The sequence below is a fragment of the Podarcis vaucheri genome (genome assembly GCF_965113315.1).
Source record: "Podarcis vaucheri genome assembly, chromosome: W".
Lineage (NCBI taxonomy): Eukaryota > Metazoa > Chordata > Lepidosauria > Squamata > Lacertidae > Podarcis > Podarcis vaucheri.
In genome coordinates, this window is record NC_138757.1 from 12979300 (window position 1) to 12993854 (window position 14555).

General features: G+C 41.2%; 1 protein-coding gene and 1 pseudogene across 2 annotated transcripts in view; one reads left to right on the top strand and one right to left on the bottom strand.

Annotated features, from left to right (window-relative positions):
• The first annotated feature begins 391 nt into the window (after nucleotides 1–391).
• Nucleotides 392–9923, top strand: LOC309523316 (large ribosomal subunit protein eL8-like). The gene is made up of 8 exons (XM_082207117.1): nucleotides 392–429; nucleotides 688–808; nucleotides 4070–4219; nucleotides 4915–5055; nucleotides 5903–5982; nucleotides 8302–8432; nucleotides 9092–9161; nucleotides 9761–9923. The coding sequence occupies exons 1-8, from the start codon at nucleotides 427–429 to the stop codon at nucleotides 9863–9865; spliced, it is 801 nt and encodes a 266-aa protein (XP_082063243.1). The 5' UTR covers nucleotides 392–426; the 3' UTR covers nucleotides 9866–9923.
• A 490-nt stretch (nucleotides 9924–10413) lies between these two features.
• The window catches only part of LOC309523257 (surfeit locus protein 1-like), a 65985-nt pseudogene continuing 61843 nt past the window's right edge, over nucleotides 10414–14555 (bottom strand). Inside the window, exon 5 of the transcript XR_014224657.1 lies at nucleotides 10414–10910. The product of XR_014224657.1 is annotated as a surfeit locus protein 1-like (transcript). The remainder of the gene's footprint in view (nucleotides 10911–14555) is intronic.

Genomic DNA, 14555 nt, shown 5'->3' on the forward strand with positions numbered 1-14555 from the left:
ACATCAGCTCTCCATGAATGGAGACAGGGAATCTCCCAGCCCTACTTGGAAATGTCAGGGGTTTAATCTGGGACCTTAAAGCCCTCCCTTAGAAAGAGCGTTCCATAAATGTGGGAAGCGAACCCTACGCTGACTGGGGAATTCCTCATGCCTGCTTTCGTGCGCAGGTGTGGTTTGCAGCCGCATGCTCGCTTTGATACTGTCGTCGGCCATAAACCGATTACGCTCTAGTCACGGACCAGGATTCTCTATGGATGAGGAGCGGCCTTCTGTAGCTTTGTATCTCTATGGTGAAAAGCCACAACGACCATAGACGAATAACTATAGAGTTTACTTCCGCTCCACGGATTTCTAAAGCCCGCTCAGCGGCTCTTAAATATATTACCCCGAGCTTCCTGCCCTTTCCTTTTCGAAGCTGAAGCCAAAATGGTGAGTTGTTGTGGCTGTTGTTGTAGCGGCGGACTCTCAATCCGCCGCCATCGGTCCTCTAAACGGGCTAATGGTTGGGCTTCTTCTGGCAGGGGAGGCACGGGACACCCGGGCGAATCCTTGGCGCCTTGTATTGGGGACAGCGGATGAAATGGGGAACCGGCTTGGGGGCCCGGGCCTGGTGCAGGCCTCCGATGTGTGTGCGGCTCGCCCGCTTTTGGTAGGGAATTCACTGAATCCTTCTTTGAACTTACGCAGCCCAAGGGGAAGAAGGCCAAGGGGAAGAAGGTGGCTCCGGCCCCTGCTGTGGTCAAGAAACAGGAGGCGAAGAAGGTTGCAAATCCTCTCTTTGAGAAAAGGCCCAAGAACTTCGGCATCGGTGAGTTGGAAAAAGGAATTGGGGAATGGAATGATGGGTCTCTGCAGCCCTGTTCAAGGAGCCTATACTGAATAGGCGTTTCACAGGAAGTGGGAAATACACGCCTGTCTCTAAAATACATGTGCATGGGGAATACTGATGGTTTTGTTGCATTTTGACCAGTGACTATTTATTTGTCTATTTATAACAAGTATTTATATGCTTCTGTATCCTAGAAATATATCGCTGAGGTTTTGCAACAGTATAAAACCATACAGTAAAATCATTTTTGAAAAGCAAGTTAAAAGCAAAATAATTTAAAGCAAGCATCAGTTGATCATTGAGGAGGGATCTACTCTTAAATGCCTGCATAGGCCTTAGGGAGTAGCAATTTTTAATTGATATTTCATTGGAAGAATTTCATTTTTTAAAAAAGTGATTAGAAAAGGAAAATATGAACGAGAATTAAAATAAAAAATACTCAATTAGGTTTCCGTACATATTAAGACTAATGTATAGCCTTAATATTCTGTTACAAATATGTTTATCAATAACCTAGTATTTTCTGTATAAACTCGTCCCAAATATATTTATCCAAAGAAAGTGCATCTATAAGTGGTTGTTCATATTTTGCTAATATTGCCATGTTATCAAGCTATTGATTATGGAGAATTATAACTATTCTTCTAGTTCATTGGTCCCTTAGCCACCATTAGGGCATGTAGAATCTATTTTTGCTATCCCATTGTCACTTTCCATACAATAGGTACAGGGGTACTGTATATCGTTCAAAAGAATATGCCCGTCTGAAAATCTTAAATTCCTCAGTGACATATTTATATAATCAATCACAAAACTTAAAGTGTGAGACATTGTAAAAGTATGTGTATCAAAAAAGCATTATCCATATTACAACTCTAGCAAAAGGCTACATTAGATAGCACTTTCTTATACAAGCGTAAGGGAGTCCAATAGATTGTGAATAATATTTTCTACTCCTTAAGTTTTAATTTAAAATTCATCGATGCGTTTGATATCAAAGCTTAAACATTTCCCCAAGGTCTGCATAATAGTGGACATACCAATTCCTTATTTCAATCATTTTTTAAACTCTGCATATCAAATTTATTTATTGATACTAAATATCTAAAAAGTAATCACTGGCTTCTTAGTTTCAAATGAATTATCCAATTGCCCCAGTATTTTAGGTGTCTCAAGCTGAGAAGACCACTGGACCGAACAGAATTATTAAAAGATGCTGTAACTACAGGTATTGTCATTGGGCCGCAACTGGTAGATGGTATTTCTCTCTTAATGCATTATATGTATAAAATTAATCTTCCTCATCTATCAGTTGGTTTGTCCAAGGTCAATACCCTTCTCCCATGCAGCTTTTCTATATTACCACGTTTTTTCCAGAGAGTGTTTTGCATGTGAAAATGGGTCAAATTTATTTTTATTGGCTAATACATTCCATATCTTTCTAGCTGACTTAATTGTTTCAAGAGTCATTTGAACTTCCAAATATTTTGATCCTGAAACTGCCCAGCCCATTAAGACAATCAACAGGTTTCCAATAATACTTGTCAGTAAATATGCCTGGTGGTATAATTCAGAATTCCAAATCCACTTTCTTTAATTAGTAATTGCATTTTCTGCAAAGGTATTATTTGTATTTTAGAGCCCCAAAGGCATTTCCTAAACAAAGAGTTTATCTTTTGGAAATATGACCCAGATATAAAAAACTGGAAGTCCTCTCAGAATATAGATAAATCTGGAAATAATATTCATTTTTAGGGCATTCATCCTTCTCTAAAGGGTAAGGCTTAATAACCCTAACTATTGATGTCTAGATGTTATATATATTAATTGTTACTAGTTAGGCTATATCTCTTGGTATTAACATGCCCAAATTAAATAGATTCGGTAGAAATTTTATTTTGCTTAATTAGGTGTGTGATTAAATTTTCACCTACTGGCACCTCAGTTCCTATTTGGAACAATTAATAGTGTGTCTTGATACCTTGCCAAAATATCATCTGCAAATAACACTAATTTGTATTTAACTGAGTTGAGAACTACGTAAATCTCAAAATGTTGCCAGGGGTTCTAAACCTATTAAAAAGCAAACATGAAAGTGGACACCCTTCTCTGGTTCCTTGGGCCAATTGGAACAGAGCAGATATAATGCCATTTACTTTAACTCTAAATGTGGTTGAAACGTACAGTATTTTAATCCATTTTATAAAATCCAGCGGAAATCCAAATTTATTAAAGCTGCTTCTGTGTAGTCTATAAATTTTGTTGAAAGCCTTCTCAGTTTCTAATGATATAATTAAAAATGGATTCTTATTTTTATTAAATGTATCAAGTCCACCACTAGTCTAATACTATCTGCGGCTTGTCTTGTTTTTATGAAACCAGTCTGGTCACTCATATTTCCTGAGCTACTATATTATTTAATTCATTTTTTGGTATTTCCTTGTACAATATAGTGGTTGGACTTCCAATCATTTGTGTTCAAAGGTCCTTAAGTTCCTCTTTTAACATTTCCCCCTTTTTATTCTTTAATTTGTTTTTATCAGAGGAATATGCAATAATTCGGCCACACATATACATTTTATATGCTTCCCATTCAAAGGGTCTTGCAGAAGCTGTTGCAGAATTAGAATCAAAATATTATATAGTTTCTGTTCACATATGTTGTATAAATCCTTCATCATTAAGAAGGGAAACATTTAAATACCCCATTTTTTTACCTTGGCTGTTTTACTAAATTCACATTTCAAGATTACTGCGCTGTGATCTGATACACATCGTGGATTTGATTATTGAGGATGATGCTAAAAATTGGTCTTATTGAAAGAAATTCTGATGCACTGGTGATAAGAAAGTGAATTCTCCTTTGGTAGGGTGCATTAGTTTCCACAGATCTTTTAAATTTAAATCTATCATATATTTCTTAATTGCTTGTCTCGCTAAATATGTTTTCTTTATCAGTGTATTTCTATCTAAATTAGGATTTATGTAATAGCAAACTTTTTGGCAGGCATTTAGAAGGGCCTGGTGTTTCCACTATGTTTTGGAAGACCAAGCTTCTCTGGGCTGTGAGCAAATGATGCAAAAGAATATTTGCTATCAGAGTGATGCTGCTAACAATCTTCTCCACCAAGATCGCTGTTGCCCCTCCACCTTTGCTCTGGGCTGAAAACCAGGAATACAAAAGGATAACCAGTAATTGCTAAGGAAGCAATTATTTTGAGTTGTCATTTTGCCTTTCAGGGCAGGACATTCAGCCCAAACGGGACCTGACTCGCTTTGTGAAATGGCCTCGTTATATCCGACTTCAGCGCCAAAGAGCCATCCTCTACAAAAGGTTGAAGGTGCCTCCAGCAGTTAACCAGTTCACTCAAGCATTGGACCGTCAGACAGGTGAAGGCCGGCTCCTTTCCTTGGCTCTAAGGTGGAGTTGCAGAAGGAGGTGGGGTAGCTGCTCAGATTCCTTGAATTGAATGTGCACCCCATGTTTTGGGAGTTTGCTGGAAAGAGGCGAGTGTGAGAGAACTAGTTTTACACAATGCTATAGTAAGAAAGGTAGGGACGCGGGTGGCGCTGTGGGTTAAACCACAGAGCCTTGGGCTTGCCAATCAGAAGGTCGGCGGTTCAAATCCCCACGATGGGGTGAGCTCCCATTGCTCAGTCCCTGCTCCTGCCAACCTAGCAGTTCGAAAGCACGAAATGCAAGTAGATACTGCTCCAGCGGGAAGGTAAACAGCGTTTCCATGTGCTGCTCTGGTTCGCCAGAAGCGGCTTAGTCATGATGGCCACATGACCTGGAAGCTGTACGCCGGCTCCCTCGGCCAGTAAAGCGAGATGAGCACCGCAACCCTAGAGTCGGCCACGACTGGACCTAATGGTCAGGGGTCCCTTTACCTTTTTGTAGTAAGGAAGGGTTTTCCTTTGTGTGCAGATGATGCTAGCAAAATATTTGCTATCTGAGCTTCCTTGATGACTCCCAACCACCAAGATCGCTGATGCACAAAAGCCATGTCCTTTAGGGAAGGGGGATAATGGGAACATGGTGTTAGAGAGGCTTTCCTCTGAACGGTTCTAGTTGTCTTCCACAGCTACTCAGCTTCTGAAATTGGCCCACAAATACAGGCCTGAGACGAAGCAAGAGAAGGAGCAGAGGCTGCGGGCCCGTGCAGAGCAAAAGGCTGCAGGGAAAGGCGACGTCCCTACCAAGAGGCCTCCTGTGCTCAGAGCAGGTAACCTTCCTACTTTATATTTATACATTTAAACCTGGTTGAATGAAAGCTTGGACAACTAGCCGTATTTATTTATTGTGTTTATATCCAAAAAGTTCAAGATGGCGTAGATGGTTCTCCCCCTCCTCATTTTACCCTCGCAAACAACCCTGTAGGGTAGGCTGGGTTGAAATACAGTGACTGGCCCAAGGTTGCCCAGTGAGCTCCATGGTTGAGTTGCGGTTTGAACCCTGGTTTCGCCCAGGTAACCACTGCATCACACTGGCTACCGCGATGATGTATGAATTTCTTCACCTGAACTGCAGACTGAAGAGCATAACATAGAACAGTGGTACCTTGTAAGACGGAAAACTCGCAAGACCAAAGGGTTTTTGGTTTTTTGAGTTACTTCGCAAGACGAATTTCCCTATGGACTTGCTTCGCAAGACGGAAACGTCTTGCAAGTTTGTTTCCTTTTTCTTAACACCGTTAATACAGTTGCGACTTGACTTCGAGGAGCAACTCATAGCATGCGGTGTGGTAGCCTTTTTTGAGGTTTTTGAAGACTTTGGTGATTTTTGAAGCTTTTCCAAAACTTTTCCGAAACCGTGCTTCGCAAGACGAAAAAACTCGCAGAACGTATTAATTTCGTCTTGCGAGGCACCACTGAACTTTTTAACCCTGAGCAGTAGCAGGCCCTTCCTCTGCTAGTCCTTGACATGGCTAGGAAAAGCTGGCAGCTTGGTGCTTTGTTAACACCACTTGAGCCACTGTGCTTTTCCACAGACAGGGAGCTTTGGATTTCTTTATTTTTGCCTGGGAAAACAAACTTTTGTAGCACACTCAAGTTAACTGGCTTTTTCTGCAGGTGTCAACACCGTTACAACTCTGGTGGAGAACAAGAAGGCGCAGCTGGTGGTGATCGCACACGATGTAGACCCTGTTGAGGTAAGGAGGTGCAAGAGTCGGGGTCTTGTACCCAAAAGCTCAGATTTATGCTGCTAAGTGGTTTTTTAAATGAGTAGCAGCCACTGCATTCTTGTACGGGTGTTTTCTGCTGTTTCTTTCCTTAGCTTGAACAAAATGGTCACCCACTCCTGCTCTAGATAATTCTTAATGTTGCCAGGTCACTATGGTTACTGTTGAAATGTGCTTGGCTGTACAACTTACTTTGGAAAACATCAGAGTCCTGTTAACAAATTTTCAAACTTGGCTCTTTTTTTAAAAAAAAATATTAACAATTTCAACATAACAAATTATCAAAACATATCATATTCATTATTTCCCCCCTTTTTCCCCCACCCCCCGAGACTTCCCTCAGCTCCTCTCTCTGATGTCTCAGCGCATATTATTCTCTGCATGTTATGAAATTATACATATCCTTACATTATCTACCCTGTTATCAACCAATAAATTTGTGTATGCTTATTGAAAACCTGCCAAGGAGTCCAGTTCATTTTGTTGTCTTTAGATAATTTGTAAAAAGTTCCCATTCTTCCTTAAGTCACAGTTGTCTTTGTCCCGCAATTTGTATGTCAATTTAGCCAGCTCTGCGTAACTCATCAATTTTTCTTGCCGCTGTTCTTTCGTTGGGATTTCCTCGTTCTTCCATCCTTGTTCTATCAAGACTCTTGCTGCTGTTGTAGCATACATAAATAGGTTCTTTGTTTTTCTTGGCAGGTCTTGTCCTACAGTCCCTAACAGAAATGCTTCTGGGTGTTTTTTTTACGAATGTCGTTTTAAACATTTTTTTCAATTCATTGTTTATCATTTCCCAAAATTTTTTAACTTCTCTACAATATCTGTACTGGTGTAATATACCATCTATACATCATTTTCATATAATTTTCTTTCAAAAGAGAACAATCTGTAAATTTCAAATTTACTTTCCACAATTTTTCCCAGTCCTCAAATTGTATCTTATGTTCTATATCTTGTGCCCATTTGATCATGACCAAATTGACCTCATCTTTTGTTTCCCATTCTAGCAAAATACTATAGGTTTTCTTCAACAGCTTCACTTCTATAACGTCCTTTTGAAATCTAGAAGTTGTATACTAAACCCTTTCTTGTTGTCTTCTTTGTACATCTCATGTAATTGTCTGTAGTGTAACCAACTCTGAAAATGATCTTTTATTTCCTCATAATCTTTTAATTTCCATTTTCCTTCTTGATCCTCAACAAATCTCTGTATGTAGGCCACTCCCCCTTTTTGCCAAGCGGTTTGAGCAACGAAGCTTCTATTGGTGATGACCACCAGGGTGTTTTTTGTTCTAATAGGTCTTTTTTATCTCTCCCACACCCTCATTAATGATCTCCTGATTATATGATTATAAAATCCTTTGTGGACTTTCCGTTTCCCATACCATAAATATGCATGCCATCCAAATCTGTTATCATGGCCTTCCAAATGTAGTGCTTCTTCCTTTTCCAGTTTTATCCAGTCCCTAATCCACACCAAACACGCAGCATCATACAGTTTAAAGTCTGGCAGGGCAAACCCGCCTCTTTCTTTTATATCTGTAAGTGTCTTATGTTTAATCCTTGGCCTTTTGCGCCCTCCCCCCCCAGACAAACTTGGAAATATCCTTCTGCCATTTGACTCTTTATAGAGCAGGCTATGGCTTTTGCAATGGTGCTTGAATTTCTTCACCTGACTGTTGGCTATTTGCAGATTAGTTGCGCTGCAGAAGGCGTGCTGGGGAGACCACACATTACAAGGAATGCAAAATAACTTTTGCTAGGTTTTAATAACAAAATCAAAAACTCCTTTTACATTAATTATAATATATTAGTAAGCCTGAACCAACCAACAACCCATCCACCAGGGTACTGAGAGAGCTAGGTGCTGCTCTTTATATACTATACCAAACAGCTTAATTAACATAACTTAACAGCACCTGCTATACTGCTTCACAGCTGTAAAACTAGGTCACATTATTTGCTCTGGCCCTTAAAGAAATACACATCTTGTGGAACAATAATGAACCTTCAAATTTAAAGAGACCATTCAACACTGACCCCTATCTGTGAAGAGCAAAATCATACGAGCTTTTTAACCCTGAGCAATTGCCAGAGCCCTTGTTGTAAAGCAGGGATGGGGACATCCCTGTTGTTAGACTCCTGCTCCCATCATCCCTAACCACTGGGGCTGATGGGAGTTAGGAGTCCAGTAAAGTCTGGAGGGCCACAGTTCCTAATTCCTACTGTATTAAAAACTGAACGACCGCCAGCTTTAAAGCATTACTTCTCCCCTCTCTGATCCAGCTGGTAGTTTTCTTGCCTGCCTTGTGCAGAAAAATGGGAGTGCCCTATTGCATCATCAAAGGCAAGGCAAGGCTGGGCTGCCTTGTCCACCGAAAGACCTGTACCTGTGTTGCCTTCACTCAGGTTAATCCGTAAGTAGCCCTGAAAACATTTTTCACCTATTTTCTAATTCAAATGAAGAAACCGAAGAGGCTGGTATGGTTTGGGGCAGTTACACCTTTAACCGCAAGCTAAACAGCTGTTAAAGCTGCAGCCTTTCCTCCTTCCACATCTGGAAATGCTAAGTTCACGTGCCAGCTGAGCAGTTGGTTCCCATATTGGTAACTACTGCATGACCCCAGGCCTGCAGGGCATTGACTGCATGTAAAGCTTAAGAGTTGGCATTATTGCTGCTAGCTTAGTGTGGCATCAAACTGTGTTTTTACTTAGAGGTTCACCCTAAAGTGGACCATAATGGGTGTTACGTTCAAACCATTGGATTGAGTCTTACTCAGAGCCGACCCATTGAAAATAATGAACATGCCTAACTTGAAGCCACTAATTTCAGTGTGTCTACTCTGAGTAGGACTAAATTGGATGCAACCCTTAGAAATTAAGGGACTTGTTAGTCATTTGTAGGGGTCTGCTTTGTGTCTAATGTCATTGAATGAACACAACTGCTGAAGCTAAATGAACTTTTAAGAGAACGTTGCCCTGAAAAGTGGCACTTAAAGCAGTATTTCAAATTGTAATCTACTTGGAGAACTCAAACTCAATTGCTGGCTTGTTGAATCTGTCTTCTCCTTTGCAGCGAGGACAAGGGAGCTCTAGCTAAACTCGTGGAAGCTGTCAAGACCAACTACAATGAGAGATACGATGAGGTAAGATTGTGCCTATAGGATCTGTGGGTATATTGACTAATTTGTCAGCTTTTGGAAAGTGCCCCCCCTCCCTTGCAGTGGCATGACCACTGTCCAGCTTGCTGAAATCAGGAATGGCTTGCTAGCAGCCTCCAATATGAAAATTCATTCCAGCCCTGTGTAGAGAATTCCCTCATGTAGCAGAAATAATGTGAGTGAACAGCGGTATCATGTTGACCCACTGAGCTGGTAGCATCTAAAAATATTTTGGACAAGATAACAGGATTGAGAATCTAAAAATGCCCACAGGAGAAAAGAAAAGGACTTGAGCCACCATTGAGTTACACAGCCTGTTAGCAATATTCCAGAGTCTGTGTCTATAGTACTACAATGTTTGGAACTGTTACTACTTGTTAGAGCACAGCTGTAATGTATGAAGTGGAGTTGATTTGAGTTTCTGTTCCAGTAGTAGTTTTTGCATCTAATTTGTACTTAAAAGTTGACACTCAGGTTATTGCTGTGAATGTTAAATCCTCAAAAAATTTATACCATTTAATCTAAATTTTAATTGTAAGTTTTGTAAGTCACTTTGACATGTGAGCAATCTTTTTTCCTTCCAGATTCGTCGTCACTGGGGCGGCAATCTTCTGGGGCCGAAGTCAGTTGCCCGCATTGCTAAGCTTGAAAAAGCCAAGGCTAAAGAACTGGCCACTAAACTTGGATAGATGTATCCGATTTGCCTCAAGAAGTTATTCCCATAAAAATAAAATACTGCAAACAAAATGTGTTCCAGTTGTTTTCTGTAAGTTTTTAGTGATTAGAGTGTGGTGTTCTGTCAGTTATGTCTTATGGTAGCCTTGTCTAGTAAAGGGGGATTCCATAGCACCTAAGAAGAAATTATTCCAACGTTCCTTTCTCCATTTTCTGTGCCAAGGGGAGAGAATTTAAGATTTGCACCAGTAATGAGCACCCTGGAAGCTTATCTCTGCAGGTGTGAAAGCTCAAACAATACCTCCATGGAGCTTTGGCCAATGTTAGCTGCAAGTATATTGGGTTCTAGAACATTTCATAAGCTGCCTTGACAAGACAACAGAAATCAATCAGCTCACAGGGGAAGAGTGCAATTGAAATACCCCGCAACTATGAACTTCAGAAGTTTACAATACTTCTTTTTGATAGGGACTTGGTGTCATTATTGTTGCCAAGAAGAAACAAAGCTGTATATGCGACATGATTTATTTACTACTTCATTACGTGGAACTTTGCATCATATTGTATCAGCAACATGCTGATTTGCACAAACACTAATACTCTTTAATCCTGATTTCCTTCATGTCATTTCTGATTACATAGCGTTAAACAACCCAAGATAAGCACTACAATTTGAAAGACTTTCACCTTCCCTGTTAAGGCCCCCATCATCCCAATTCCTCTCTTAACCATGCCTACCCAGAAGTGAGTCCTACTGAATTCAGTGGGGCTTACTCCCAGGTCAGTCGGGTAACACTGCAGCTCTAATATATTGCAGCCAACTTTCAGCAGAACACTAGAGTCTTCCTTGCTTGGGTCTGCATGCTCTGGTCACTGAAGTGCTGCAATCAAGTCAGAAGGCCTGTTCCTCTGTATAAAGTAGTGACCTCTGAGACTGGCTGCAGCTCCTGTGAGCATTTTGAGGCCAAGCTTGCACCAAGGAGTTGTAAGTCTTCAAGGTGAACCTTCTGAATGAATTTCTTGTACCACATGTAGGAGGTAGCTGCACACAAACCATACCTGCAAAGAAGGGAGAAAGCTAGTGTTAAGACACAAGGTTAACCTGCGAAGGGCACACAATTTTAGGGTCAGTAATGTATGCAAAGGGTTGCCATATATTGAGTACAAAAAGGACAGCGACCTGGGGAAAGGGTCATGCGGGGCCACAGCCACAAAGTTCAGGCTGGCGGCAGCCAGGGAATGCAGAGTGCCTGTACGCTTCTCCTGGATCAGGCTGGCAGTGGCCACTGTGTGCAGAGCAGCCCAAGTCAGGCAAAATACCGTATTTTTCGTTCTATAAGATGCACCTAGTTTTTAGAGGAGGAAAACAAGAAAAAAAATATTCTGAATCAAATGTTGAAGAGGCTTTGCGCGGCTATCCCTGAAGCCAGAACAGCAAGAGGGATTCCTGTGCAGCAATCCTGCTTGCTGTTCTGGCTTCTGGGATAGCTTCGCAGCCTGCATTCGCTCCATAAGACGAACATACATTTCCTCTTTTTAGGAGGGATAAAGTGCATCTTATAGAGGGGGAAATATGGTAAATACTGTCCCCCCAACACAGACATTTCCTTTAAAATTTATAAGTACCCCTGGATGGGCCTGTTGGGCCCCAAAAGAACATTTCTGGGACTTATCAGACATGGCAACCCTACCCAAGGGTCATCCAGTGTAACCCCTGCAATGCATCATTGCTTTTATTTGGCACATTGATTTGGCCATTTAATAACCAATCATTTCCCAAAAATTCAAAAGTGAGAACCAGAGTCATGGAAACTGCAAAATATACATCAGTGCATTTAACTTATTTTGATGGTGGCCTTGATGAGAATCAGGTTATTTATTTATTTAGATTTTCCATCATTAATTTAATTTAAAATAGAGAAATAATACATAACAGAAAAGAAACATTAAATCATTACACTGGTCAACAACAAATTTGTTGTCTGCGTTTTTTCAGCTGATTTAGGACGAATCTGATGCGCTGAATCCAAAAATCACATTGGTTTTGCTCAATCAGGTCAAGTTTCTGAGTTATGGCCACATGTCTTTTTTTACATTTTTGTTCACATGTACGCTTGTGTGGAGTATTTTAGAAGAAGTTGGTGCGGGTAAAATGCCATGTCGAATAATTGTTTTGATTGGAAATGATTATTTTAATGACAAGAAGTATTCAGGTCCGATAGTTCTGGGTGATTATGTCGAAAAGGGATCAGTTTGAAGTCATAAAACCTCGAAATCTTCCATAAATTGGTGTGGCAAAGCATAAAGTTGGGGGATCAAAACCCATGGCTCACTCGAGTACACTGAAGGAGAACTATGAAGAGGTGAAGTATGTGCTGGAGAAAATTGGTTATGATCAGCATAAGTGGTTTATTTGTGTTGACCTGAAGATGGTGAACTTTTTGTTGGGACAACAGTCTGGCTTCACCAAGTACAGTGATGCCCCGCAAGACGAATGCCTCGCAAGACGGAAAACTCGCTAGACGAAAGAGTTTTCCGTTTTGGAGGTGCTTCGCAAAACGAATCTCCTATGGGCTTGCTTCGCAAGACGAAAATGTCTTGCGAGTTCCTGCGGTTTTTCCCCCCTTTCCCCCCCTTTTTCTCAGCCGCTAAGCCGCTTGTCCGCTTATCTGCTAAGCCGATAAGCCGCTAAAAGCCGCTAATAGCGCTAATCCGCTAATCCGTCAATGGGCTTGCTTCGCAAGACGAAAAAACCGCTAGGCGAAGAGACTCACAGAACGGATTCTTTTCGTCTTGCGAGGCACCACTGTACCCATGTTTTCTGTGCATGTGGGATAGTAGGGACCGTGCTCAGCATTACACGAAGAAGGACTGGCCTGTGCCGGAGGAATTGGTGCCTTGCAGAAAAAGGAACGTCACCAATGACCCTCTGGTGGACAGAGACAGAATACTCTTCCCACCGCTGCTCATCAAGCTCGGCTTAATCAAGCAGTTCACCAAGGCTCTGGACAAGGATGGTGACTGCTTCACTTACTTGTGCCAGGCTTTTCCAGGATTGACCATGGAGAAGTTGAAAGCTGGCATCTTTGACGGTCCTCAGATCCGTCAGCTCATCAGAGATCCAAAGCTCGGAAACTCAATGAACAAAGTGGAACTGGAAGCATGGAAGGCATTTGTTCTGGTAGTGAAGAACTTTATTGGCAACAATAAGGCCAGAAACTACGCAGAACTTGTCAACAACATGCTGACTGCTTCACATATGGACCGGTTTCCTGAGAACCTGGGTTAAATGAGTGACGAGCAGGGGGAGAGAATCTATCAGGTCATGAAAGAGATGGAGACTAGGTATCAGGGTCGCTGGGATGCAGTCATGATGGCTGACTACTGTTGGACTCTGAAGAGAGAACTCCCTGCGCTGAGCATTCCAGGAGTTCCAAGAAATGGAAGTTCAAGCCCTGAAGTTTGAAAAATGATGAAGCAACATGCAATTTACGTGTTCTTACCTTTATCAATGCCCACCATTCAGTTTACAGTAATCAATGTTTCTATCAGGTAATCAATATATGTTTTAAAAACATTTTTTTCTCTTAAAAACATATTTAGGATGATATGTGTTGACAAAAATCAGCTGATAATGCCACAAAAATGTAGAATCATAGAATCATAGAATCATAGAATCATAGAGTTGGAAGAGACCACAAGGGCCATCGAGTCCAACCCCCTGCCAAGCAGGAAACACCATCAGAGCACTCCTGACATATGGTTGTCAAGCCTCTGCTTAAAGACCTCCAAAGTAGGAGACTCCACCACACTCCTTGGCAACAAATTCCACTGTCGAACAGCTCTTACTGTCAGGAAGTTCTTCCTAATGTTTAGGTGGAATCTTCTTTCTTGTAGTTTGGATCCATTGCTCCGTGTCCGCTTCTCTGGAGCAGTAGAAAACAACCTTTCTCCCTCCTCTATGTGACATCCTTTTATATATTTGAACATGGCTATCATATCACCCCTTAACCTCCTCTTCTCCAGGCTAAACATGCCCAGCTCCCTTAGCCGTTCCTCATAAGGCATCGTTTCCAGGCCTTTGACCATTTTGGTTGCCCTCTTCTGGACACGTTCCAGTTTGTCAGTGTCCTTCTTGAATTGTGGTGCCCAGAACTGGACACAGTACTCCAGGTGTGGTCTGACCAGAGCAGAATACAGTGGCACTATTACTTCCCTTGATCTAGATGCTATACTCCTATTGATGCAGCCCAGAATTGCATTGGCTTTTTTAGCTGCCGCGTCACACTGTTGGCTCATGTCAAGTTTGTGGTCAACCAAGACTCCTAGATCCTTTTCACATGTACTGCTCTCAATGTAATTGATTTTGTCACAAGATCTGATTTTTTTCAAATCAACATAGCACAAAAACCTGACCTGATGGAGAGAAATGGATGCCATTTCCTGATTCAGCAGTGCAAAAATACCCTGAATCAGTTGTAGAAATCTAGACAACATTCAAAAAGTAAAAAATTGTTGCCCAGTGTTATACATTAAATCATTATACAATACCCCAAAAAGAAAAAGAAAAAACACACAAAATAAAATAAACCCACCCCCGTTTAACTTCCCTCCACCGCTACTCATCTTCTCTAAAATCAATTTTACCCTTATCATTGCATTCTGATTGTTTTTATTTTCTCTCTATACATACGGTGGACGCTC